This window comes from Dermacentor andersoni, chromosome 6, assembly GCF_023375885.2.
Source record: "Dermacentor andersoni chromosome 6, qqDerAnde1_hic_scaffold, whole genome shotgun sequence".
Taxonomy (NCBI): Eukaryota; Metazoa; Arthropoda; class Arachnida; order Ixodida; family Ixodidae; genus Dermacentor; species Dermacentor andersoni.
Genome location: NC_092819.1, coordinates 75,633,367 through 75,661,186, shown reverse-complemented (window position 1 = coordinate 75,661,186; position 27,820 = coordinate 75,633,367). Strand labels below are relative to the sequence as shown.

General features: G+C 47.4%; 1 protein-coding gene across 1 annotated transcript; it reads left to right on the top strand.

Moving 5' to 3' along the window:
- The first annotated feature begins 1,453 nt into the window (after nt 1–1,453).
- Nucleotides 1,454–27,281, top strand: LOC126522415 (uncharacterized). The gene is made up of 5 exons (XM_050171167.2): nt 1,454–2,297; nt 15,683–15,809; nt 17,375–17,464; nt 26,406–26,498; nt 27,166–27,281. The coding sequence occupies exons 1-5, from the start codon at nt 2,124–2,126 to the stop codon at nt 27,279–27,281; spliced, it is 600 nt and encodes a 199-aa protein (XP_050027124.2). The 5' UTR covers nt 1,454–2,123.
- Nucleotides 27,282–27,820: the final 539 nt, after the last annotated feature.

The window sequence follows — 27,820 nt, the reverse complement described above, 5'->3', positions numbered from 1 at the left end:
CACACACACACACACACACACACACACACACACACACACACACACACACACATATATATATATATACATATATATATATATATCACCTCTATATATATATATCACCTCTCTCTCTCTCTCTCTCTCTATATATATATATATATATATATATATATATATATATATATATATATATATATATATATCACCTCTTTTTCTCTTCTACATAACTCTCTTTCTGCATGCCTAAGCACATGCAATTTTCCCATCTGAAACTACTCCGTCCTGTCGCATTAGCCGCGTTTACATATGTATGCGACAAGTGTCATAAACTTGCTCTTTACTACGTCCGTTGTTCTACTCGATCGTAAACCACCTCTCTCATAAGGCCGTTCAAAATGTCCAAGACGAAACAATGTTCACGTTGGTGCGAGACCGTATCACTCCTATACAGCCCCATGCACGGCACTGATGACTCATCGACAAGACGGTTCTCACGCATACCACTCGCCCATACTATGTCACACACACACACACACACACACACACACACACACACACACACGCGCACGCACACGCACGCACGCACGCGCACACACACACACACACACACACACACACACACACACACACGCGCGCACGCGCACGCACAACTGTCAGGTGCAAGCGAGCAACATTTTCAGCATTGCGTACCCTGCCGTTGACAGGACCATATGAGCCCGCATAATGACATGGCCAAATGTGATGCACTAAGCCCCCCACGGTATGCGCTTAGAACACAACAGTGCGGCATGGAATGAACCTTGGAAGGAACGTGCCAACGTCCGGCATTGCCACGTGCGCCTAAAATACGCCTGAAGTGAAATCAAGAAGCAGAAAGCAATCGAAATAACTTGCGACACGAGAGCAAACGGTTCCCTTAATGCGATTGACTTGCACACTATCATGCAGCTGTGCGCGAGGCCAACAACTTGCTCACGTGCGTGAATGATTTCTGCACGAATTTGATTTCAAAGAGCTCGCCTTCTGGCCATAGGTTCCCGCCTGTGTGCGAACCTGATCACATCTTACAAGGTTCTGTCACGTCGTCCTGAAAATGGATCTGAGATCCCAAAAGTATACCGCATAGTCGGGCCAGGCTGATTGGCGTCGATCGTGTGCTTTCTCTTGTAATTTCTATGAGCAGCCTACACACATGGCTTTCAGCTTTGACTGGCTCCCATGGGACAGAACTGCTAGCCAAGTTACTACCTTTTCTTGTCCCAAACCGTGCAAGCTGTATTTCGCCCTGCGGTATTTCATGCGCGTTTTTACCTGCAAATCTTTTCTACATGCGAGAGGGCGGGGCGTGCTTCGTCCACCGTGGCGTCGTCGTCCTTCCCCACCAACACACCCATACTTACGTTTCACATAAATTAAGGAACAAAAAATAACATGACATGCTTTGCGCCTCCTCTATTTATTATTATTTCTTTAATATCACATGCTCCCTATGGGAGCCGTTGGTGCGCCTTAGTTCAGTGAGTTGCCGTAATGTGACGCTACCCAGGTGGTACGACTCATAGAGTTCTACACAATAATTGCACGACTAATGCCCCTTTTAAGTGGCCTTAGTTACGACCAGGTACGACCATGGAGGTACGACTAAAGACAGAGGCGACTGCTTGCATCACGCGTGCGTGTGAGCGCGCGCCGCTGCCGTTCCGGTGGAGAAGCAGTAGACGCTCCCTCCCCGCGTCTGTCAGGTTATCGCGCGTCTGTCAGTCTTCCTCTAACTTCCGTTGTGAGGCGCCACTCAAATGGTACTCTCCCCTACGACTATAAAGCAGGCGCGAACGCTAGCCGACGGGGTGAGTGAAACCATTAAAGAGGTCTGTGTGCACTTTGCTCACTAGGTTGCGCTACGTTACTTCCTTTCTGGAGAAGCCTTTTATTTTGCATGGAGCTCCATGCATGTCGCATAGTGATATGCATAGAGTTTCCTGCGAAAAGCATGGAGCTCCATGGATGTTGTAACGGTGATCATTGCTGCTCAATTGGCGGTTCTGTTGAACTGCATCGCGCGACTGTTGCGCGGGCCCTAACACTCATCGCGTGTGCACGTTTCTTAAATCTGCACGCGTCTGAAGGATGAAAGTGGGGAAATGAGGGCCGCAGCGCCTTCGTATGGGCGCATGGGCACCTCCTCTACGGCGTCTCCACGGACGCGACCACAGTTCCCAGGCGCTCTGAAGACGTCGCCTGTCAGTCGAGCCAGTTACACGATCGTTCGGAGACCTCCAACGACGCATGATGAAGTCCGCGCGATGGAGCCGACGGTAAGCATCACTGGTTATTTCGTTTTCATTCTCGTTTGTAGCCGGATGAGTTTCTGGTTAGCCCACTGTGGTAACCAAGGGCATAGAGTTTCCTACAAAATTACTAGAGGGAACTCTGGCGCTGCAGTCGTTGTCCTACCATGGGAATGATGGGAAGTACATGGATTTGTCTGATCTTCGTGCTTGTGGATTCAGACGTTCTTGTGGCTTTGTATATTACGTTATATAAATATTATTGTCGTATATTTCGGCGCAATCTATATTCTTCGAAGTGCAGAAGACGCCGGGAACGCGTACAGTTTCTATTAATTGCAACGACTGAGCTTATCCAGGTGGCCAAATCGAAACGCGCCAAGCGTCTCAAGGCACTGGCATGCCCGCGATAAATTCATAAGGGCGTTTCATTCGCTTGACGATACGTGCGTCCGTCTCTTAATGGTTTCAATATCAGGCCTCTGTGCTAGAGTCCCTGTGTTCGAATCTTGCCGTCGGGCAATTTTAATGATGTTTATTTAATTATTTATTCCGCAATATACCGTTGAAAATGACGAGTTAACAAAGTCACAATGCCGTTTGAAGCCAAAAGGACAAAGTTTAGGCAAATCCATGTACTTCCCATAATTCCCATGCTGGGACAACCGCTCCCATTGCAGCTGCCGTAGACACTAGCGCCAGAGTTCCCTCTAGTAATTCTTGTAGGAAACTCTATGACCAAGGGTACGTGTAGCGTCAGTTTCAGCAGAGCCGTCTCTTCGCATCGAAACAATCGAACGGTAATGGATACGTATAGGAGTCTCGTAAAGCCGAATTAACGAAAGATCCTTGCTATTCTTGTTCACGTTTCTCGTTCGCGGATGTGTGCCGATGCCTTTGCCAGATGAGATCTGTGTATAGCTGTCACTCGCAGCTAGTTCACACTCGACAAGCATTCGATAGTGTGACGTTTTATACGGATTCTTTGTGTGAAGCGCTGCGCTATCGCTGTGTTTGAATCGACCAGAATGTTGGATTGCGGAAGATCATCCTCACAAAGTGTACAGACTTCCTTGCTTCAACGGTCTATCAGCATTATTGTGCGTGTGATATTAGCCTTTTAACGGCTTACCTTTGGTTGCTAATACAACCATTAGCGAGAAAAGAGGGAATCCGGCAGTATTGTGTACAGACTATGGTACGGTCAAATGCATAGCTTTACTACGTCAGCAGGAGGCCAGGGACAAAATCTGACAACAAGCTCTGTGTTACAGCTAGTAACGCACTTCCCCGTAGACACCATGCTCAAAATGGTACACCAATTGGATCGCGTTTTTGTGGTATACGAATGTTTGCGCCGTCTTTTAGGAGATAATAAAACTAGTTCCCATCGAAAACTGTTGCGTCAGTAATCGTGGCGCTGGTGGTCTAACAGCTTAAGATGGTATTAGTTGATACAGTGATCTAGTCGGTGCAAGTTGGTTTGTACTATTGGAGTAGTGTCAAAAGGCTGAGAGGGAATAAAAGGACTGACAACGTGCCGAGTTCAGTAACTGTTTTCGGTTTCGTAATGAGGCTTTGGCTTTTGGGGATGGTGACTGCTGGCAAAACGTTCTCTGGTACTATGAAGTATGCTGTTATGGATGTGCGAATACTGATTCTTATCACTTGAGCAATTAACGTGAGGTTTTGTCACATCCCCGTTCGTCCCACACCTACGTTCACATAGCCTGCACAGTTTGTCCTACGATTTCAAATTACGGCTGCAGACAGGAATTGTGGTAGCCAGTTTAACTAAGCGTTGCATAGATGTTGTATGCAGGGGAGGTATTCTGTAAGAGTCCACCTAGTGGACATGTCCATTTCGTCTGCTGTTTAATTTCTGATTGGCTGGACTACGCTACGTGTCCGCAGCAGCCAGGCGCCACAGCCAATCAACACTTCAACAACAGACGAAACGGGCATGTTCACTAGCTGGACTCTTACAGAATACCTCCCCAGGTGTGGCGTGGAGTAAGGACACACTGAAGATGTTTTAGGAAATTAACTGGGGTGCTGTAAAACGAGCAGAAATATGCAGTATAGTACGGAAGCCAGAGAGAGGGAGAGAAAGAGAGAGAGGAAGAGAGAGATGAAGGAAATGCAGGGAGGTTAACCAGGCTGAACCCGTTTGGCTACCCTGTACTGGGGAATTGGGAAGGAGGATTACAAGTTGAGAAGTATTAGCTCAAACTATATATCCACGCACGTACACTCAATGAAGTAACTGTAGATGAAGGAATGAAGGTATCGGGCTTAACTTTGCACACGCCTAGTTGAATCACTGTGCGCTGTGACGTGAAGCGCCTTGCACAGTTATAACGTATAAGTATTTAAGAGAAGAAATTATAGCGAGGTACGCTTAGCGGGCGTCACGGAACGAGAATTTACGCTTGTGGCGTCAAGACGGTGATGCGAAGTATGACGTCGGTGGCTCGGAAAGGAGTACAACACACGTATTGCTGAGGGGTGGCAACATGTAAGACGTCGTTGAAAGCTCGTCGCGCTGAGGACGCTGTAGGGAGGGCTGTGGGCGACCAGGGATTCGCAAAAGTGGTTGCTGGAGAGCTGGAAGACTGGGGAATCGATGCCTTGCCCGCTATTGACACAAGACGTCTAGCATTTGCTCCAGCGTAATGAACAGCGTGTCAGCAGCGAGTGTTTGTGAGGCGAACATTGGCATCTGAAGCTGTCATCATCATAATCCTCATCATTATCAGCCTATCTTTATATCCACTGCCAGGACGAGGGCCCCTCCCAGCGATCTAAAATTACCCCTGTATTGCACTAGCTGATGCCAACCTGCGTCTGCAAATTTCTTAATTCCATCACTTTACCTAATTTTCTGCAGTCCTCGACTGCGCTTCCCTTCCCTTGGCACACATTCTGTAACTCTAAGGGTCCATGGACGCTTAGAGTTACAGAATAATCGGTGCACCGGATATCTGTCCTGCCAGCTCCATTTTTTTTTCTCTTAATGTTAACTAGAATATTGACTATCCCCGTGTTGCTCTCTTATCCACACCGGTCTCATCCTGTCTCTTAACGTTACGCCTAACATTATTTCGTTCCATTGCTCTTTACGTGGTGTTTAACTTGCTCACGCGCTTCTTTGTTATCCTCTAAGTTTCTACCTCATATGTTAGCACCAGTGGGATGCAATGATTGTACACTTTTCAAAGACACTGGTAAGCTCCCAGTCACAATTGGTAATGCCTGCCGTATGCACTCGAACCCATTTTTATTTTTATGTAAGTTTCCTTTTCATGATTAGGGTTCCCTATGAGTAACTGACCTAGATAAATATACTCCTGGACAAATACTAGAGGCTGACTGGGGATCATGAATTCTAGCTCGCTTGCGAGGCTATTGTTCATTACCTTTGCCTTCTGCATGTTAAGGGGAAGCTTTAGCTCGGACCCAACTCCGATGCGGCCTATTCAAATACATGTAAAACGCAGAAACGCTTTTCTGGACCGATTTTAATGAAATTTGTTGCATTTGAGAGAGAAAGATAAATTATAGTGATTGTTGGAAGCGGAATTTCGATTTAGAGGCGGAATTTCCGTAAAAGAATATTAAAGAATTTGCGAGTTCAAAAAATGTAGACGCACGAAGTTTATAAATTAACAGCTCTGCATCAAGAACAGATATCGCGGTTCTGTAAACGGCACCCATTAAATCGTTCAAAGCGAACTAATTCAATATGTCAATTTATATCTTACACAAATTTGTTGCGTTGTGTACAAGGGTTCTGCAAAAGCTGCATTTGCATATTACTGAATTTTCTTTAGGTTCATATGTAACGTATCAATTTTGTCCGCTTTATACGCACTATCAGATGCAAATCACATAATTGTGATGTCATTTTTCCTTGCTGAGAGACAGAGTTGTAAACTTTACAGTTTCGTTTTCTGAAAATTTTCGATTTTTACTAGTTTTTAATTAAATATTGACGAGCTAAATAAAAAAAATATAGACCAACAGTCACTGGATTTTAAGTTTTTCTTTTAAATGTAGCAAACATCGTCAAATTTGGTTCAGCAATTGTCGAGAAAAATGAATTCTCCTTTTACATGTATTTAGATTGGAGCACCCGAGCTAAAGCTTCCTCTTAATCTTCCGCCTTACTCTTACACTGTCTCGGCTAAGGTCCTCGATGATTTGTTGCAGTTCATCCCAAGTGTTGCTGAACAGGACAATGCCATCTGTAAACCGAAGGTTGCTGCGATATTTGCCATTGATCATCGCTCCTAGGCCTTCTCAGTCTAATGTCTTGAATACTTCTTCGAAGCATGCAGTGAATATCATTGGAGATATTGTCTCCTTGCCTGATCCGTTTCTTGATAGGCAGTTCTCAACTTTTCTTGTGGAGAAATAAAGTAGCTGGGGAATCTTTATAGATATTTCCCATTCTATTCACGTATGCTTTCTGTACTCCTTTATTACGCAATGCCTCCATGACTGCTGGTATCTTTACGGAATCAAATGCATTTTCATAATCCATGAAAGTCATATAGAGAGCTCGACCGTATTCCGCTGATTTCTCAATTACCTGATTGATGACATGGACGTTATCCATTGTAGAATATACCTTCCTGAAGCCAGCATGTCCTCTTGGTTGATTAAAGTGTTGTCCTGACTCCACTGTAAATTATTTTTGTGAATATTACATGCAATACTGAAACCAAGCTAATGGGCGCATAAATCTTCAATTATTTAACCTTCCTCCTCTTATGGATTGTATAATCTTGGGATTCCTCCACTTCTCTGGTATACTTGAAGTCGTGAGGCCCTGCGTATAAAGGGCCTCAAGCTTTCCAAGCATAAAATCTCCTCCATCTTTGATTAAATAGACTGTTATACAATTTTCTCCTGCCGATTATGCTCGGGGCATGTCTTGCAAGGTTCTTCTAACGTCATCGCTAGTTATAAAATGAATCTCTGTATCTTGTTCATCACTACTTCCAAATAAGGCTGCGTGTGTGCTCTGGGTAATGTATAAGTTCAATAGATAATTATTCTGGTGCTTTTACTATATCAACAACATTGCTGACAGCATTACCCTGCTTGTCTTTCACGGCGTACGTCTTGCCCTGTCCGATGCCAAGTTTTCTTCTCACCAATTTCATGCTGAGGCCAGTTTTTTCTGCTTCTTCAGTCTTTCCCACGTTATAATTTCGAATATCGTTAATTTTCTTGTTTATCAGCTTTGACAGTTCAGAGGATTCTCTGATACCTTGAGTAAGACACTTCCATGATTTGTCGTTTCTTTGTTAGGTGCTTTGTTACTTGAGAAGGCTTACCTACTGGTTACCTTGGTGCCTTTCCTTTCAATTCCTCCTTCTGAAATAATCCTACTTACGGTTTCTTCATCTTCATCTTACGGATCTTCATCCTTCTGCTCTAAAGCTCTATGTTTGTTTGCGAGCACCAGCCTGAATTCGTCTGCTTTCACCTTTACTGCATCTAGATTCGCCTGTTTATTCTTGACTAAGTTTGCCATTTCTCCCTTCAAAGTGAGAGCAATCTTAGACCCAGTAACTTATGATCACTGCCCTTCACCCTATACCTAACACTTCTACATCCTGCAATATGCTGGGATCGGCAGAAAGTATGAAATCTATTTCGTTTCTTGTCTCTGCATTAGGGTGTTTCCAGGTCCATTTCCTGTTACTGCCCTTCATAAAGAAGGTATTCATTAATCAGAGTCTATTCCTTTCCTCGAATTCTACCAACATCTCTCCTCTAGTGTTCCTAGAATCGATGCCGTAGTTGCCAATTGCTTGTTCCCCTGCCTGCATTTCCCCAATTTTGCATTAAATTCGCCCATGACTATAGTACACTGAGTTTGCACCTTTCTCATTGCTTACTCAAAATCTTCCTAAAGCTATTGTATTTTTTAATCACCATGACTGGAGTTTGAAGCGTAGGCTTGTACCACATTTAATCTACGAGGGCGAATCACAAAGTCTTTGCCCCTGTTTTTTAGTGGTACGAGCATCGAGTGACACTCTTGTTTCTTGCGCAGCACTTTCAGTTCGCCTCCTGAGACGACCGAGGACGAAATTCAAAATAAATAAGAAAAAAAAAAGAATAATACAGTACAAAATTTATGGGTTTCAACATTGTACGATATCGAAGCAGAGGTACAAGTTGAGTTACTGAAGTGCCTGGAATAATTCTAATTAATTAGAAATCACTGATTGCCGCACACCAAAGCTCAGAATCGTATGCTTTAGAGGCCTTGGGAGTAATTACGTCACTAATGACGTCACACAGAAGAAGGTGGCATGATATTTAACCGGCTAATTAATGGAAAACAGTTGCCTGGCATAGACTGAACATCTGCCTTTCAGAGCGGATGTGACGTCACTCCCTCCTCTCTCGCTTCTCTTCTTCCGGCGCTCACCTGCTCGCTCGCTCGCTTGCTCGCAGCAGCTGCGCGCGTGGGCGTTACATGCACTGACGTCAGCACCGGAGAGGGCGCGTCCCGCCAGGTGGCGCGCGCACTGCGCTTCTCCTCGCCCTCCCTCTCTCCTCGCCTGCATATCGCGTCAGGGGAAAGACGTTCGTTCGCTTAACCTAATGAACACCAACGCAGAGGTACTAGTGCCACTAAGAGACACCTAAGTCAAAGATTAGGGTCGCCTACCATTTCTTTAGCTAAATTACGGCTGTAAATGCGATATCAACATATCCATTCCCAGCGGTGGATCTTTCTTGGACCAGCCCGGCCTTATCTGCCGGTAACTCCACGGCACGGCGCTGCTGTCAGTTGTTGAAGATGGTCGTTGCGCATCGAAGGTTCATGACGTACGAGCGATTCGTTTTCTATGGAGCAAGGGACGAACGGTCATCGAGATCACAGGGAAATGCAGCCCACGACATGCAGCCCACGTATGGAGAAACGTGTCTCGCTTTGAGAAGTATGAGGTGGTGGTGGTGTGAATTCGCCAAAGGGCCGTGAAGACTTGCGCGACAATGAGAATTCGGTGAGGCGGCGCGCGTCGATAACTAACAGGCGCATCTCACGTTTAGTGCTGCGACGGGACAAATGTGTTGAAGAGGTGTGGGGCCCATGTGGAAAAATAGTGTAAGGTGCGTAGAATAACGCGCATATGATTACCTGTATGTACCTTACTTTGGCTAATAAAAAAATAGGGGCAAATATTTTCTGATTTGCCCTCGTATATCTCCTATTTAGTTTTATTACGACGACTGCTACCCTCTCATCAATGCTGTAGAATCAATCAAAGTTGTCCGCTATGTCCTAATGTGTTAGAAATCCTACCGCGTATACTTTCTCTTATCTGGAGGACCTCTGTAAAAGAAGACGTAGCCGTTGGTGAGCACTGTTTAAATGAGCCTCAGCAGTTCTTCTAACCCCAATAAGGCCAATATTATCTCAGGAAATGCCTGATAATTACTCAAAGAGCCCTGCTAAGCTATAGTCTCACTCGAGAGGGCTCGCGCGGTAAATGTTGCCAGGTTCAGTTTCCAGTGCCCGGATCCAGAGGTTCTTAGCAACTTCTGCCGCGTACTAGGTCTGGTCACTGCCTTGGTCAGGTGTTCCTCAGCCGCTGGGGTCTGAGGGCCACGGGTTAACTGCAAGAGTGATGAGGGAGGTAGGTGCCGAGAACTAGCACCAGAAAGGCTAATGCCTTTTCTATTGTGGGACTGTGTTTGTTGAAAATTAGTGGGCCTTTCTGATTTGGTTGCGCATTGACTACTATATAGCCCCACTGGTTCTCGCCATTTTTTTTTCTTTTGCCGGTGTCAGGTGCCACTCGAAGCCTGACAAAATGTAGTGGAATGCACGATGATTCGAACTTACTACTTTCATATTAGAGGCCCGGTGTTCTACTTTAGCTTCACGCCACCGCTGAACTAGTATTTGATGTTTTATAACATTGCAGTTTCGTCCATAATGCCGAAACGGTGACGCGAAAGCTGCCGCAATTACATATAGACCATAAATATTGCCTTGTGTCGTCTGATATGGGTTTAAATAAACATTTCAAATACGTGCGCGAGCAATCTGCCTTCAAGAGAGAGAGAGAGAGAGATTTGCAACAACAACAACAACAACAACAAAGAATGAGGAAGACGTTGGCGGGTTCCGCAGTGGGAGGCCGATCCCTGAGATAGTGCAGTTCACAGTTCTCATGGGTATGTGCTGCTGGATATGTACCACTAGGTACATATCCAGTATCCAGCGAGCAATGTACCACTAGGTACATTGCTCGCCGTCGTCGACGCGCTGTCATCGTTATGGCATCGTCGTCATCTGATTTTTGTCAGTCGTCATGCCGTAATCGTCATACATTCATCGCCACACAGTCGTTGTACGGCCGCCGTCACGCCATCGTCGTGATCCCGTTCTCGTCGTGCCATCGTCGTCGTACCAACTTCGCGGTTTCATCGGCGTCGTTCCTTCTTTGTCATTCCATCTTAATCGTGGTGCCGTTATTCGGTCGCGGTTTTGACGCCGCTGCCACACCATCGTCGTCGTCATGTAATCGCTGTCATGATGATGGATTGGCCAAATGGGTATCAGTTTAACACTGATTGGTTCAGGTACTCGTTCTTTCCATGTGGAATTAGGGAACGCGTAATAAATTGCTTGCATACTTGACTAGCACTTCTTCTTAGGATAACGTCTTGCGCGCATCTACGAGGCACCCCTGCGCGCATTGCAATAAATTTCCGGGTTTTTTCTTCCCGATTTGCTAACAATTATGCGAATTACTTTCGCTGCCTTGTTGGTTCTTGTAGCCTACCATGATTTGTCCTTTGTATATTTTTCTTCGTATGAGTATCCTTTTGTGTTCGAAGCTACACTACATAACTTCAGTGGTATACTATACGTAGCTATTTATGTACGAGCGCGTGTATTGCTTATGTATGTGCGTATTTTACGTGTACGTGTATTTCTCTTCTATCGATCACGTATGCACGCACGTATTGCTCATGTATGTGCCCTTCCTGCAATAATCCCTATCGTGATTGGCAGTGTGTTGCACATAAATGCCGCCGTCGTGGTCGTTTCGTAGTCGTCATTTCTGCTTCGTCATCCAATTCTCGTCACACCGTCGCCATCACGCTCTCCTCATGCCGCCATCGCCGTCAGGTTGTACGTCGTCGTCGTACAACACCATCATTTCGCAATCGCCATGCCATTGTCGTCGTGCCGTCTTTGGCTGCGCCAGTGTATGCTTAAAAAGTCGGCGAGCACTCGAGCATCGGACGGGAGCCCGCTCCAGTTTAAATAACCACTCCTGACCGTTCTGGGATATTTTTTTTTACCGTTGCCTTCGTTTTAATTATTTCAACCTGGTCCTTGTTTGTGTACGCGTAGACCAACCGCAGAGCGCGTCGTCAGCCAGTCATTCTGGCTAGTTGCGTTATTAATTTCTCTCGTATACGTAGCGTCCGCAGAAACGTAATATTATGCGCAGCAAGTCTTGCACAGTTTTCTTGCGGTATCGGTTGGAGTAAACATTCGCAGCTGCGCCCCGAACACTCTCATTCCGAGAAGACGGAAACGTTATTTATTTGGTGGAGATGTGGCGTTGCGTTCCGCGGTGGTGAACGAGAAATACACGGCTGTTTCTTCCTCATTCTCTGTCTTATTCCGCTTTTCGCATTTTACCGTCGGCTTCACTTAAGTTCTTTCGCATCGGCGAAGTCTTACATAAATGAGCTGCATCGATCCTGTAGTCAGCCAAATCATAATAGACCGCGCTCTCCGGTCTCAGTATTTTTTTTTTCTCTTTCGTAGCATTGGTGGAATTTTGTACAGAGTGGTACGCATTCTATATTGATAAGGTGTCTATATCCTTGCCACCGTTTTAGTGCTTCTCGGTATGCTTGACCGTTGTGTGGGCCGCACGTCGTCTCAAGGATGAACAGGAACTTTATGGGGCTCTCTGTTCGTGCCTGCACCGCCGAGCAAGTGGACGAGACTCAAATTAAAAAATAAATTATGGGGTTTTACGTGCCAAAACCACTTTCTGATTATGAGGCACGCCGTAGTGGAGGGCTCCGGAAATTTCGACCACCTGGGGATCTTTAACGTGCACCTAAATCTAAGTACACGGGTGTTTTCGCATTTCGCCCCCATCGAAATGCGGCCGCCATGGCCGGGATTCGATCCCGCGACCTCGTGCTCAGCAGCCCAACACCATAGCCACTGAGCAACCACGGCGGGTGACGAGACTCATATTGGCTCGTTTGTTTCCCGCAAGGATTACATTTTCGCCCGGAAGTAAATAGCTCGAAAAAAAAAAGTATTGGCTGAGAGGCAGAACCTCTGACGGCAGCTCCGGAGGACCGGAGTTCGGATCCCACTCGAGGCACTGCGCATTTCTGATTTCTTTATAAACTCGCAAAGCATTTCTAACTGGGACGGCCACCTGTGTCCTCGCTCATCAAAACGACCCGGCGACGGATTCCATATGGCAGCTATCGCTGGTTGAAAAAAAAAAAAGGAGGTTGCGCATTTTTTTGTGAGAATCTTGTCAAACACACTCGAGTCGAATATCTCGTGATCCGACTTGTATACGTAACAAATTATACGTAAAAGAATTACTTGTAATTATTTCCGCCATTTGGCAATTTTGTTATCGATCTATTACCTTTCTTTTTTTCTTTTTACTTGGTAAAGCTCACTGTGATTCAGTCGCTCTGAAGAGCATACCAATGATACGTAACCGCCTGCTTTATTGGCGAGACTACCGACAACTGGTGACGCATGCAGTTTTGACCACTTGGATTTCGCGCGGAGTGTGCGGCAAACAACTGCCGCACTCCTGCCACGCAGCAGCAGCAGCGCCTGCCTCGCGGGTGCGCATGTTCGAAGAGGCCAATTAAAGCCGTGCCTGCGTCCTACATAAAACGCAGGTCGCGCGCGGCCTGTGTTGTCGGCACTTACCTGATCTACATAAATATCGCGACGGTCAATTGCGCCTTTATGCGCAGCGCCAGTGCCACCACGTCCGAACGGTCGTGCATGATGTCAGCACACAGACTTTGCCGATTCCCGTTGCGATGCACGGAGAGTTGCCGAATTTCCCAGTTCGATTTTTCGCGCGCGCGTCAGCAACCACCCACTCGCCTCCGGCGCGCCCATCCGGCAAGTTTTTCACCGGCGCTGGATCTGATGAATTCACAAGATATAACGAGAGAGAGAGAGAAAAAACTTTATTATGTCCTTGATGGGGTTAAGGGGTGGCGAGGGTCGGGAGACTAACCCCCAATCCCCCCCTTCCTCAGACGGCGGCCAGTCCTTGCTTTCTGGCGGCGTCTTCGGCCATCCGGACGGCCCAGAGCTGCTCCTCTGGGTCCAAGCTGAGCAGCAATGTCTCCCACTGCTCGGCGGTAGGTATGCTGCGTGTGTAAGGGCGCGAGGTGTTGGTGGGTGAGGCTTTGGGGCATTGCCAGATGATATGATCGAGGTCAGCGCGGGCCTTGCACGCTTTGCAGAGTGGGGAGTACAGTCATCGGGGTACATGCGGTTGTAAAGCACGGGGTTCGGAAAAGTTCGTGTCTGAAGGAGTCGCTTAGTGGTGGACTGAGATATAACGAGAGAAGTTGTTCGAAGGGAAAAATATTGAGAAGCAACTTTGCGAAGACAGAACAACGTGTGAAGGGGCTGCAGGGGGGCGCACTAAAAGAGCCAAGCCGGCTCGTTATGTTCACTGTAATTATGCAATGTTGGTAAAAGTTTGGATAAGTGTTACGTAATTGTAAGCGATTGCCTCTTTTAGTGATTGCTGTGTTAGTTTCGTGGCACAGTATAACTAGCGACTGCAATCAAAAGGCGTTTTAAAATAATGTATTAGTTAACTAGTTACTTCTTTCTTTTTCTGTAAATACAAGTCTGCTCGTTATACCAAGTCGTGTAAGAATACGAATGCGCGGTTTGTCCAGAAAGTAAAGTCCAATCAATTTTTCGTCGCGGTACACAGCACTGTATTTTACTTGTTCGCGTCATGATAATCTGCCGTCGGTGGCTGAAACGAAAATATCACGTCTGCCTTGTGTTGCTCTGAAGTTCATGCATTGGGTGTACATTAAAGAACCCCAAACATTCACAATTAATTATTTGTCCCGCACTAGGGTGGGCGTCATAATCATATCGTGGTTGTGGCACACTACGTGCACCCTGCACGATTGATGTTTTTTTTTAACTCTGAAGTCAGTGCATTATTTCATGCAAACAGGAGGGTCCTTGCGGACGCCCGTCCTTGAGTAGTCACCAATAACTCTTGTATGATAAAGAATTTAGCTGCGAACCTGATAACCCTTCTAAATACAAGGACATACATTCGAATGAAAACACACGGTGCTTTCGTTCTTACGCCAGTCCTTGTCTTTTTAGTGCTGCTAAGGATTACAGTATTACAGGCCAAGCAGCTTAAGTCACTGCCTTAAGAGCTAGCTATGGAGGCATTCCGTGACGTGGCTGTCGTTATCAACTTTCGAATGTACTGCAGCATCTATAGTAGATTGGATTGTCGACAGATTACGCTCGTTAGACATAGGTAAAGCTCCGGACCCACGAGCACACTATAGTTAAGAGCATAGCAATTTTGGAGAGCGCCACCGCAGGAAAAGTTCGAGCTAGGTTTGCTATTTGGCTATCATATATTGTTTTATTACTAATATCCATTAGCAACGGCACGGGATCCCGAATAATGACGAACACCTGGTAAGTCGGCAGTGTCGATCAGACGGACACAACCGCGCGATTTTCATTACACGGGCTCACTGAAATGCAAACTAAGATGCCCGGCCGACTTTAGGGGCGGTCCAGAGTGGCATCAAGGAGGGGGGGGGGGGGTGCACACCAAAACTAATATGGAACTGCGGGGAAAGCGGGCTCATACTTTACGCTCAAATTTGTCAGCGTACGAATTTTTCTACGCACCATGTAAATGCAAAAAACAAATGTGTCAGAAGGGCTAGCGCAGCATGTATAGGGAGGGGGGGGGGGGGGATCCTCTGGATTTCTCTAGTGGCTGTCTTTTGCCATTTGACTTAGAAACCAATCGCTTAGTGGCGCTTCGCTCGAACTAAGTAATAGACTCCGTGCGAATTCTGAGCGAGAGGATATGTTGCCGGAGGCATAGGTCGTGGCGGAATTCAACGTTCTCTACGTGAAAGCGGTCCACAAACCTCTCTGTCCCCGGCTGTACAGCTATAGACCGCGTCGGCATCCTCATCCAGTATGTTTCCCTGACGACGATTGCATTGTACAATCGTGCCGCACGCACGCTGCGAGCGCTGTCACGGTAAGCAAACACTGCCGAATGCGACTTACCAGAAGTCGTCACGAGTTCTTGGTTGCCACTGGGGTCCGAACGCAGGAGGAGCGCTCAAACCGCGGCGACCACAAGCCCCGCGCGGGCTACGGCTCCTCCACGACCGGTCTTCCTGCTGACGGGAGAGGTACAGCTTTCCTGACACTTCGTGGACGGCCGCGCAGCGTGAGAGGTGAGTGCATATCACAGGACTTCAGTCAGCCGTATTCAACGTGTAGACAACGCACTAGGAGGGGGCATTGCGTCACGCAGCCTCTATTGGCAAGCGAACTCTCCGTGAAGCCATTCCCTTCGTTATTTCCCTCGCAGTGTCGGCCCAACACTTGACCTCTGAGACTGGTCGTATTGGCCGAGAATGTTTGGTTCCCGGTAGTTTTTTTTAATCGGTGCGCACTTTTTCAGCTGCCTTGCTGCAGATCTGATTGCAGAGCGGTGGCACTAAACCCTACCGCATGCTCTGACTTGACGATCGCGTGTTGGGCCGATTGGTTCGGCTTCTCTACTGTTGCGCAATGCTCTCTCCTAGTGCTGCCCACTTTAAAGGGCCTTGCGAACGGACAAGCGCAGTTCGTGGCTCACGTTATTACTATCATGTCCCAATCACGGCTCGTTTGCGAGATGACGTCAGAGGCGCGGTGCTTGTGCGTCACGAGCGTTGTGCCATCTGCGCAGAAGCAGCCAGCACGCAGCTTGAACTCGGGCAATTCCCGTGGGACGCAGAGTACGCAAAACGCTCTTGGGAACGTACCGCGTAGCGAGAAGATACGAAACGAATATATGAATGAATGAATGAATGAATTAATTAATGAACGAATGACACGGGAGCGGGGGTTGTGGCATTTAAAGAAGGCGGGCCATCAGGTTGGCGCCAACCACGGAATGTCGTGCGAAAGCCGTCGCAGCCGCGGCCAACGGCATGTTCCCTGGCCTTGCGATGCTGGTGTGCATATATAGTCGGGCTTAATTGTCGCGGTGGTCGTTGCTCATCCGTTTCGGCAGCGCGCTTGGCACGCTTGTGCGATCGGTTCTTCTCCAATCGCTTCTGCGGTTCTTCAGCAGTTTCGTTGGCACGCCTCAGCGCCACGAGTTGTCTGCTTTGTCGCTGCAGTCGCGATCGCTTCGCCATATCTTAATTCTTCGTCGGCCGGCTCCCGCTTCCTCTGCTGCCGAGCTCGCAGTTGTTCGCGGCGCTTGGCGCTACGAGTATCTTCTTTAGGCAGTTCCGACGACGATGCCGAATTCACTTTTCATACTTACTCCACATGCACGCATGTGTGCGAGAAGAATAAGAGGCTGTGCATGCGAAACGCGCGTGAGGAAACGCGCGTGTGAAGAGGCATCACACAGACAGAGGCGGAATCCAAGTTGGTGTGCTAGTATAGACGGTTTCTTCTTTTATCGGTCAAGAAGGTTATTATTATTATTATTATTATCATCATCATCATTATTATCATTATCATTTTGTGCTCTACTTCTCTCAGCTGCACAGCACTCGATTTTTCGGAGCAGAAGCCTGGCTGAAGGAACATCTCTTGCGTTCATCTTGTAATGCTCTCAACGCAACTTAGTATAGCACTAACAACAACGATAGGACACCGCATACAAGAACGACAGAGTGAAATAATTTTTTTCCGGTGTGTCCTATCGCAGTTTTTAGTTGTGTACGTACTCGGCGCATTACAAAGGGAGCGAACTCAAAACTATGCCACTTTCTCGAACAGTGTTCTATTTTCGCAGGGCGCCTAATCAAGCCGGTTCACTCCGTGCCAGAGCGACGCGACCACGAATCAGGGGAGCAAGATTACGAAAAAGAAGACTGGGATTTAGGCAAGTTCCCGATCCTGTACATACGGTTTCGAACGTGAATCTTTTTTTTTGCACGCTTAAAAGGAAGCTTTACATCGGGACGGTCTCCTATCTAATACATATATGAAATCCCTGCGTTGGGACCTTCTGCGTTGAAAAATGACTGCATCGTCTGGGTCAAGGTACTATTTTACGGCAGAAAAATGTTGATGTATTGCTATCAATGGCGAAGATGAACGACAATGCCTCATATACCTGCCAACGTGTACGATTTCACTGTAAAATGTCCGAATGTTAGAGCTTCTTTGCGAATGCTGTATTGGCACTAATCGTATGTATACACATAATGGCAAAGCCTTTAGCGCAATTCAAAAAGGACAGGGACGTGACAGAGACACAGGACAGCGCTAACGTTCACCTCTTGTTGGAAGTTAGCGCTGTCCTATGTCTCTGTCACGTCCCTGTCTTTTTTGAATGGCGCTAAAGGCTTTGCCATTATGAGTAAACCGTGCCAACCAGCCCAAGAATCAGCCTTGCATGTATACAGTCGCTGACCGAATTTTGAGAGCGTGACTTTTTCGGACTCATCGATTATTCGGACCTACCCACCACAGCGACACGAGCACGTAGAAATGTATGACGACAGTCGAAGTTTTGGCTTCCGTTTCGTGAATGTTTCATAAACTTAATAAACTTCATATGAACTTCATATAAGCTTCATATTTGTAGCGTAGAATATCGTTGCTCTGTCTATAAGAGCAGGGTGTCTATTCACAGCGCCTTTAAGAAAAAGCAAGTTTGGGGAGGTACCCAATTTAGGTAAACGATAAAATTGTAGCATTATTTCTGATTCGAATGTAGTGTTCAACTTATAACGTTGGCAGGCCTCTAAATACACGGGAACAGAGAAATCGTTTTATTCGGCCACCTCTGAGATGCTTTTGATGAGGTTAGTTGCATTTTATAGTAGCTGGTAAAATCTAGTGACTGTATGAAGTGGATTTTAAGTTTCTACCATACATGCTTATGAACTTTAAAATGTAGATGTAATTTTGGGACATTTTGTGTCAATACCACCACATGATTATGAGGCTCGCCGTAGTTGGGGGGGGGGGGGGGCTCCGAATTGTTTTTGATCACCTGAGGTTCTTTAGCGTGCACCGAATTCTAAGTACACGATTGTTGTTGCATTTCAATGTCATTTCATGGAGTTTACTGTCGTCTGTTTTCGTGTCGTTTTACTTGCCACAAAAATTCTATCCCCCCCCCCCCTCCAAAAAAAAGGAAGAAACAATTTATCCTGATCAATTATTCGATGAGTGATTCGAACACCCTTAAGAATAAGGAGATAAGACAAACTAGCGCACTTAAAAGGAAACTTTAGTGAGGCCCACTCCGATGCGGCATATTCATATACATGCAAAACGCAGAAACGCTTTCCTAAAACTGGATCAATCAGAAGAAGATTTTGTGCGTTTCAGAGACAAAGCTAAATTCTAGTGAGGGTAGGAATCAAAAGTTTGATTTAGGGCCTGGAATGTTTTAGAAAAGTGCCCGGAAATTGGTATGCCTGAGAAAAAAAAAAGCATGGAAGCCTGAAGTTTACAAATTCGTAACTCTGCGCCAAGAACAAATACCTATGTTCTGTAAACTACATCTGTTACAGCATGTAAACTCGACAAATTCGATATGTTAATTTACAGCTTACGTGAATTTGTTACAATATTTCCGAGGGTGTTCGCAAAAGTCCTACTTGCATATTAGCGATACAACTTCAATTTTGTCCGTTTCAGATGTGTTATTAGGTGCAGTTTAAAAAATTGTGATATCGTTTTTCATTTCTTAGCTACATAGTTGTGGACATGATAATTTATTTCTTGAAATTTCGCAATTTCCAACTATTTTTTTGATAAAACATTGATGGTCTAAATCAAAGCTTGCTTCCTACAGTCACATTCTCTTCTTTACTTTATTTAATTATTTAAAAATCAAATTCGCTCGAGTGGTTGCCGAGAAAAAAAGATTTTTCCTTTCCGGTGTATTTAGATAGGAGCCTCCGAGGTAAGGCAAACACTTCTTTTGTGCGCGTGATCTTTGTTTTCTTTTCCCCCACTATTATACCACGTGTTTCGGCGATATGATATTTACCACTTATTTTAAAGAGGGACCCGGAACAAAGGGATAACTTTCGTTGGCCAATGTTCATAGCAATGGTGAAATTTACCAGTTGTGTCGTAAACATCAGTGTAGCGTTTAGGTTATCTAAATTTATCTAATAATCTTTTTAATCAGCAATTTTAGACCAAGTATGTTGATTGCGGAATTGAATGTGGTCAGTGCGAAGGCGGCCTAAGTAGTAGGCGAAGTCATGAAAATTTAATCTGTCTCGCCGTAGTCGGCCTCAAGATCACCTGCAAAATATATTGGCGTTCCTTGTTGTAATGAAACAAAAAACGGCCGTGTGCATAGATTTGGGGGTGCGTTAGAGGTCTCCATGCGGCCAAAATTAATGCGGAGCCTCCCAATATGCCGTGCTAATGAGGTCGTGGCATAGGCACGTAAAAAAAAAAAAAGAAAGAAAAGCGGGATATCTTGTTTTCTTCGTTGCATTGTCCCGCAGTGCTTAAAGTGTCCCTCGCCAGGTTTGGACAAAGCAAGCAGACACAATCGCGGTGCGTATAGATCACGTGTCGGCGATCGTGTTAGCAAAGTACTACGCCGCGTGAAATTAGCCAAATATTTAATCTTAAGTCCGTGCGTCCTTCTTATCGGCGAAGCCCGTTCTCCCTGTCTGCAACGACTACGTCACTGGAAAAACACAGGGAAACACTACGTGACATGCCTACGACTACGCCACATGCTGCCTGTGACCTAGCACGTGCAGTGACCAAACAGGAACAGCACGAGAAATTCCTTGGAAATGCAGAGCGGGCAAAACTGCCCACGCGTGCTCGCACACTGTAAAACGGAATATACGTCTTTATTTGGAGCCCCCACCCGTCGCTCCTTGTCAGCAAGTTTGAGTCAGTCCAAAACAAAATAGCCCACTTCATTACACACACAAAGAAAAGCCATGTTTCCGGACTGAAAGTTTCCTCCTTCGTCCGCTACGGAGGCGCACTCATCAGGTGCGCATTGTACAGAAAACAAGTTGACCACCAATGCGGCAGATTGGGCCACCGCATGGACGTGTGCCCCAGTCCGCAGGACCGCATCTGTAGAGGCTGCGGCACGGCCAACCCAGGTCTCGACCGCCAGTGCAACCCCCTTTGCCAACTTTGCGGGGGTGAGCACTTAACGGCCGACAAGAATTGCAAGGCTCGCTTCAAGACGCCATATATAGTCAAGAGACGACGTTGGGAAAGACAACGACAACAACAAGAAGAATTCCTAGCATTGGAGGCTACTAGGGAATCAGTTGGATGCCCCTTCGTGGGAGACCAGGCCCCGTTCGCGCTCGAGGTCTCTCTCGAGAACGAGAAAGTCCAGCTCACGGAGCCGCGCACCCGGACCTGCCCGAACCAGATCCAGCAGCCGTACGCGTTCGCGGTCTCGCCGCAGCGGAGGAGGCCCGGCTGTAGAAGAGACCACCAACAAGGTGAGCTGGGCAGACGCGGTCAAAGGCTCGTCGCGCCGCGGCGGATCTAAGGAGACCGCAGCTTCTAGGGAAATAGCAGGAATGAGACGGGAAAACGCACAGTTGAGATAATTAATCTCACACCTCACGAGAGAAATGCAGGATCTTAGAATAGTCGAAGGGTGGAGATATCCCCCCGTCTGTGTACTTGTAGTGCAGGTGCAGCTGCAGTAGCCCCTGGTAATCACATGGAGGAGGACTACAGCCCTCCGCCACCTAAGAGAAAGGCTCCGGCCGGCCAAACCGAATCGCAACTGGCAGACCTAGGGCAGAAATTAACAGAAATGCAGAATGTACTCAAAGAACAAGCGGAAGCCATCGGCAACCTCACGCTGGCGGTCTTGACCATAATGTCGAGACTTGACAAATTCGAAAACAACGTGGCCAACCTAAGTCTTAGGGTAGCCAAACTGCAGCCAGTTACCTCCGCAGGGGCCCCCATAACTGGGGTCGCAACTAATCAATTCCACGACGCCGCTGCAAACACCGCAGCAGCATGTGGGGTCGTTCAGACCGCCACCCCACGACCAGACCAAAATAGGCAAACACGGTAAAAGAGGCGCGCTGACGATATGGCAGTGCAATTGCAGGAGTTACGCCGCAAGAAAAGCGGTCCTGCAACAACACCTTAAAAGCAAATCCAAACCCGATGTAATAATGCTACAAGAGACACACGAATTAGCAAAACTACCCGGTTACCAAGCCCGGTCCCCCATCCGGGGAGAACCGCGCGGTAACTACTTTGGTCAGGAAAGGCTTAGTGGTCGTTCGTCACGACATTAAGGTAGCATAGATTGAACAAGTATTCGTAGAAATTATACCCAAAAGCAAGAGCCAATCTAGCACATTTATCCTCAATCTATAGAGTTACCCCGCGCACATACGACAGCGCTTCCTAACCCTTTTTAGGAGGGCCACCGACCTTGCGGGCTCCCATCCCCTACTAATCGGGGAAGATTTTAACGCCTCGCACGGAACGTGGGGCTGCGTTTATACGAGAACCAAAGGCAAGGCTTTATGGCAGGACATACAGGAGACAGGCCGGGCACTCATCAACGACCCCAGCGCCCCCATCAGAATGGGAACCGGGCGGACAAGAGACACCACGCCCGTTCTAACATTAGTGAACAACACGAAAGGAGCCAGTTGGAATAACACGTTCGAAGGCCTTGGTAGTGACCACAGAATTCTCGAAACGAAATTACTGTAGAAATTAAAGATCGAACCCAACAAAACCTTCAGATGGATGGACTGCATGGGACCCGTTCCGTAAGAATCGAGCAGGAATGAGGCACGCGCCCATCACAGACATTCAACAATGGGTCGAAAAAGTGATGGCTGACGTCAATGAAGTAACAAAGACCGTGACGCCAGAACTTCCCGTCGAGAAGATCGACAGCCGCCTGGTGCACATGTGGGAGGCCAAACGATCGGTTCAAGCCAGGTGGCAGAAACAAAGACACAATAGGAAGTTGAGGAAACGCATAGCGTTACTCAACAAACAAATAGAAGAACACTGCAGAACTCTTAGTAAACAGCAATGAGATGAGACCTGCAACGCGATGGACGGACGGATTGGCACCGGTCACACATGGCGCCTGCTCCGACACCTGCTAGACCCGACGAAGACCAAGGCAATGCATAGGGAAACCATGCGAAAGACAATACAAACACACGTCAAGGACGAGGAAGAAATCCTTTGCGAACTCTGCGACAGATTCGCCCCGCAGAACCCGACTATTCAGCACCGGGAATACACGGGAAAACCCAACTTCTCTCTGGACAGAGACTTGGGCGAGGCGGAAATCTGGGCCGCTGTGCAAAAGCTCAACAGCAAGTCGGCTCCGGGACCGGACGGCCTAACTAATAAGACCCTTCGTAACTTGGACAACGCGACCAACTCCGAACTGACCAAGTACATCAACGATTGCTGGACACGAGGATGCATCCCCGACCAGTGGAAAAGAGCAAAAATGGTGCTCATACCCAAACCAGGGAAACCCCCAGATCTCGCCAACCTTCGACCAATATCTCTTACGTCGTGCGTCGGCAAGTTGATGGAGCACGCCTTCCTCACCCGGATCAACGCACGCTTGGACGACGTCGAAGCGTATCCGGACACCATGCTCGGGTTTCGAACTCATCTCTCCACGCAGGATGCTATGTTGCAAATCAAACACCAGATACTCGACAACAAGACAAGAGGTACCAGGGCCATTCTAGGATTAGACCTCAAGAAAGCGTTCGATGACGCAGCTCACGCAGCCATACTACCCATCATTCCCGCACTTAATCTAGGAAACTGAGCGCACAGCTATGTTCAGGATTTCCTCACAAACAGGAAAGTCTCCTTAACGCTGGGCAAACCCGCATCTGAAGACAGGAACATGGGCAGCGTCGGCACCCCGCAAGGCTCGGTCATCTCTCAGATGCTCTTTAATCTCATTATGATCGGCCTCCCCGAGCGCCTCAACGCCATCGAGGGAGTGCATCACACAATATACGCGGACGACATTATGATCTGGTTGTGCGAGGGAAGCGACGGAGAAATCGAACAGCGGTTACAGACCGCGGTCGAGGTGGTGGAAGAGTACCTCGACGGAACCGGTCTCGTCTGCTCGCCAGAAAAATCGAAACTCCTCCTCTACCGCCCGACGCTTAGGGGAAGACCCCCCAAGACTTACATCCAGCATGCTGCATACGAAGAAATTTGCATACGCACCAAAGACGGACAAGAAATACCCAAGGTGAAGCAGATTAAGGTGCTCGGACTCATCATAGAATCCAACGGCATCAACGTAGAAACGGTCAGGCATTTGGAGTCTAAGATCACGAACACGATGAGGCTCATCAGAAGAATCACCAACAGACACCAGGGTATGAGGGAGGCCAGCGTCGTCAGACTCATACATTCCTTCGTTATTAGCCACATTATACCCATGTGGCCGCCTACCACAACTGGTACGCGGACGAATAGGCCAAACTGAACACCCTCATTAGAATAACACACAAGATGGCACTGGGTCTTCCAGACAGCACAAGCACGGAACTTCTGCTACAGATGGGCGTCCACAACACGCTCGAAGAGTTAATTGAGGCACACCAAATCTCGCAACTCGAGAGACTAGCGAAGACACGAACGGGCAGGAGCATCCTGGACAAACTCGAGATAACTTACCCCAAGCAGCACGGCGACAAGACATCCCTTTCAAGCGCGATCAGGGAAAAGCTCCAGGTGGCTAATCTACCCAAGAACATGAACCCCGAATTCAATCAGGGTCGAAGAGAGAGTAGAGCCAAGGCTTTACTCCAAACCTTCGGTAGGGACAAGGAAGCGCTGTACGTAGACGCTGCAGAATACGAGGATCGACGTGCTTTCGCAGTGGCAGTCCTTAATACCGACAAACAATCGGTCAGTTCATGTAGTATATAGGCGGCAAAAACCCCGAGGTAGCGGAAGAGGTGGCGATAGCCCTAGCCATCGTTAACCCCAGTTGCAGATACGTAATCAGTGACTCGCAGAAGGCGGTCAGAAACTATGCACAAAGCAGACATTCGTCGAAGGCTGAGGTTATACTCAAAGCCAACGCGAACTATGTCACCTCCGAGGAGACGGATTAACTACACATTATATGGTTCCCGGCTCACGCGTCCCCCGACACCTCCGTACCCAACCTCAACGAGGAGGTCCACCGCGTAGCGCGAGGTCTCACTTTCCGCGCCCGCATAAAAGGATCCTCTCTTGGGGTTGGAAATCGAATGGAGGCATGGACAGAGAGGGAAATAATGACCAGGTACTGTGGTATTACAAAATTTTATCAAAACTCCAGGCGTGTTTATCCACCCCCTAACCGCAAACTCGACAGGGCCCAATCGGTAGACTGGAGGCAGTTACAAACCAAGGCCTTCCTCAAACCCGTCCATCTCAGGAGGATATATCCAGACATCTATTCAGACGATAACTGCAAACTATGCGGCAGGGATCACGCATCTCTTAGACGGATTCTCTGGGAATGTGAGGTTATATGCAGAGAAAAAGCAGTTTCCTCAGATGAAGCTGCGGCGCGATGGACGGCCGCGTTGCGCAGCTCAAACCTCCAAGATCAACTATGGGCCATCCAGCAAGCCCGTGACTCGGCGAGGAGACCGAATCTCTGGACCTCCTCGGGGGCGGCCTAGGCCCAGGCCACGAATTTGCCGGATTTTCAGTGAAGTTGTTACCACCACCACCACCACCACCACCACCACCACCACCACCACCACCACCACCACCACCACCACCACCACCACCATCACCACCACCACCACCACCATGTTTTCGAACGTCTCGCATCACTGAAATTAAAACAATCTTTAAATCTGCCCTTACAATAAAATCGAAGCCTGCAAATGAGTAGGACTTCTTTCCCATTTCCACAAGCTTTGTCAGCACAGGTCTTCTTTCAAAGCATGCAACACCAGCCACGCCCACCGCATCTTCTCGCGCGTGGATCACAATTTGAGGGTGCAACTCGTTCTTGCCACTCTTATACCACTTTCTCGGTATATACAAGTGGAAAACGTAACCAAATAAAATCGTATCAACTTTTAATCACGATGAATTCTTAGAAAAGGCGAAACATTTTGTAACATACTACACACGCCCAGGATTCTTTGTTTCTTTTCATCATGACACCAGTGTGTTCCTTGTGCTTTACCTTTTTTTTTACCATAATTTGAAATTCCTTATGTCCATGAATTTGTTTTAAGTTGGCACATGTAATGCTATTAGATTTTCTTTTTCGTTTCTGTGTGAATGTGTACATTATATTTGATTTATTGAACCAGCCGTACATAAGGCCTGTATGGGCTTTTTAGGGCATTCGAACCAAAAAATGAAGAAAATGAAGAAGGGGTTTTGACGTGAGAGTCACGTGGGCTCACGGCTCCTCAATACAAGAGAAGGTATGCATGGGAGAAACGTCGGCCGCAGGTGCTGGTCGAGGAATGGGACAGAGGAGCCTCTGACTGGAAAGGGCAGTTCGCCTCTCCTCGCATCAGAACATTTCGTTTCATCTTATATATTATTTTTTGCTTTTGTCAAATTCATCCTTACAAAGTACGTGCCGCAGGTTCATTAATCATATAATCGTATAGCTTTAGTTACGTATGGTGTTCATTGCAGATTATCGCGCGGTATCAGGGCGACCACCAACGCTAGTGCCTTTACACTGCCAAAAACAATCTTTTGTCTAAAATACCTGATTATTGATAAATTTCTTCAGCCGTTCATCAAGCACTTCGTTTATTGCGCAGCATTTCTATATCGCTGTCTTATCTTCGCAGAATGCCCTTTGTCGAATGGTTCTACCGCGGCTGGTGGAAACGACCATAAAATCGCCACAAAAAAGGAACCGAAGCGAGTACATTGGGAAGAAGGTACGGTTCCGTCTCTGGGACAAGCGTATAACATGCTTTACAGTATTTAAATAATGTCACGAGGCCGTCGATCGGCACGTCGGTCAGCGCCGTGTCACTGAGCGCAGCTGCACAAGTAACTAGCGTTCAAACAATCGATGAGCTGACAAACAACAGGGCTATTCCGGGTTCACTAGCATAGCCTAGCAGACGACGCTGGCACAATGGGACTCTGCGCGCGCAAGTGTGCATGCTCGCTCAACATGTGCACATGCGCGCTCAGCCTCTCAATGTGGGAGCATCGTCTGCTAGGCTATGCCACTGAACCCGGAATAGCTCTGCTGTCTGTCAGCGCATCGATTGCTTGAAACTGCTTATTGTATACCATGCAAAGCGAATACGTACGCATTTTCCTTTGCGTTGGAAGCGAGTAAGCAGTGAGGGCCACGTGGAGCTTACCGGAGTGGCCTAGCACGCGATGCTCGGACTCCAGTATGCTTTGTGCGCATGCGCCTGTCGTCGCTAGTTTGGTACGGTACCGGCGCTCCGCGACACGGCGCCGACCGACGCGTCGGTCGACGCTCCCGTGAGGTTATTAACAGGTTGGAGAGCTGTACACTTTTCGTTTCATCAAGCCCTTTTTGCTTGTCATATTTTCTGTTCCGCGCCATATGCACCTCCTTTGCAGACGACCGACTGACGACTGTGTTTCCAGTGCCGAGGCGAAGCAACCACAGGAAAATGGTGTCCGAGAAGTGTCAGAAAGCGGGCGACTGGAATCAAGGCAAGTTTTCGCCGCTTTGACGCCGATAGTTAGCAGGTGTCTTAAACTTTGACCTATACAGAATATATATAAAAAAATTGCCCGTGACAGATAGCACATTTGTAATCCATGAACTGGATTGCTCGAACAGGCGGACATGCACAATAAATCGAAATGCATAATTGTCTAGATAATGAAGTTGCACTAATTAATCTTAGAAGCGATTACTTTACGGCACGTTGCAATTTACAAACTGTAGATATTCACATGCGATAACCCATTGACGAAGGAAATCAACTTGGAAGAAGCAGTGAGTGACGCCGGACGCGGGATCAAATCCCGGCCGCAGCGGCCGCATTTCGAAGGGGGAAGATTTCAAAAACGCCCGTGTCGCGCGCACTGGGGGCCCTTTAAAGATCCCCTCTCCTAGGGGTCAAAATTAATCCGCAGACCCCCACTACGGCGTGCCTCATAATCAAGTCGTAGTTTTGGCTTGTAGAACCCCAGAATTCAGTTGCGTCACGGCGACAGCCTTGGCAAGCGAACTCTCTGTGACGCCATTGCTTTTTCCCCCGAAGTG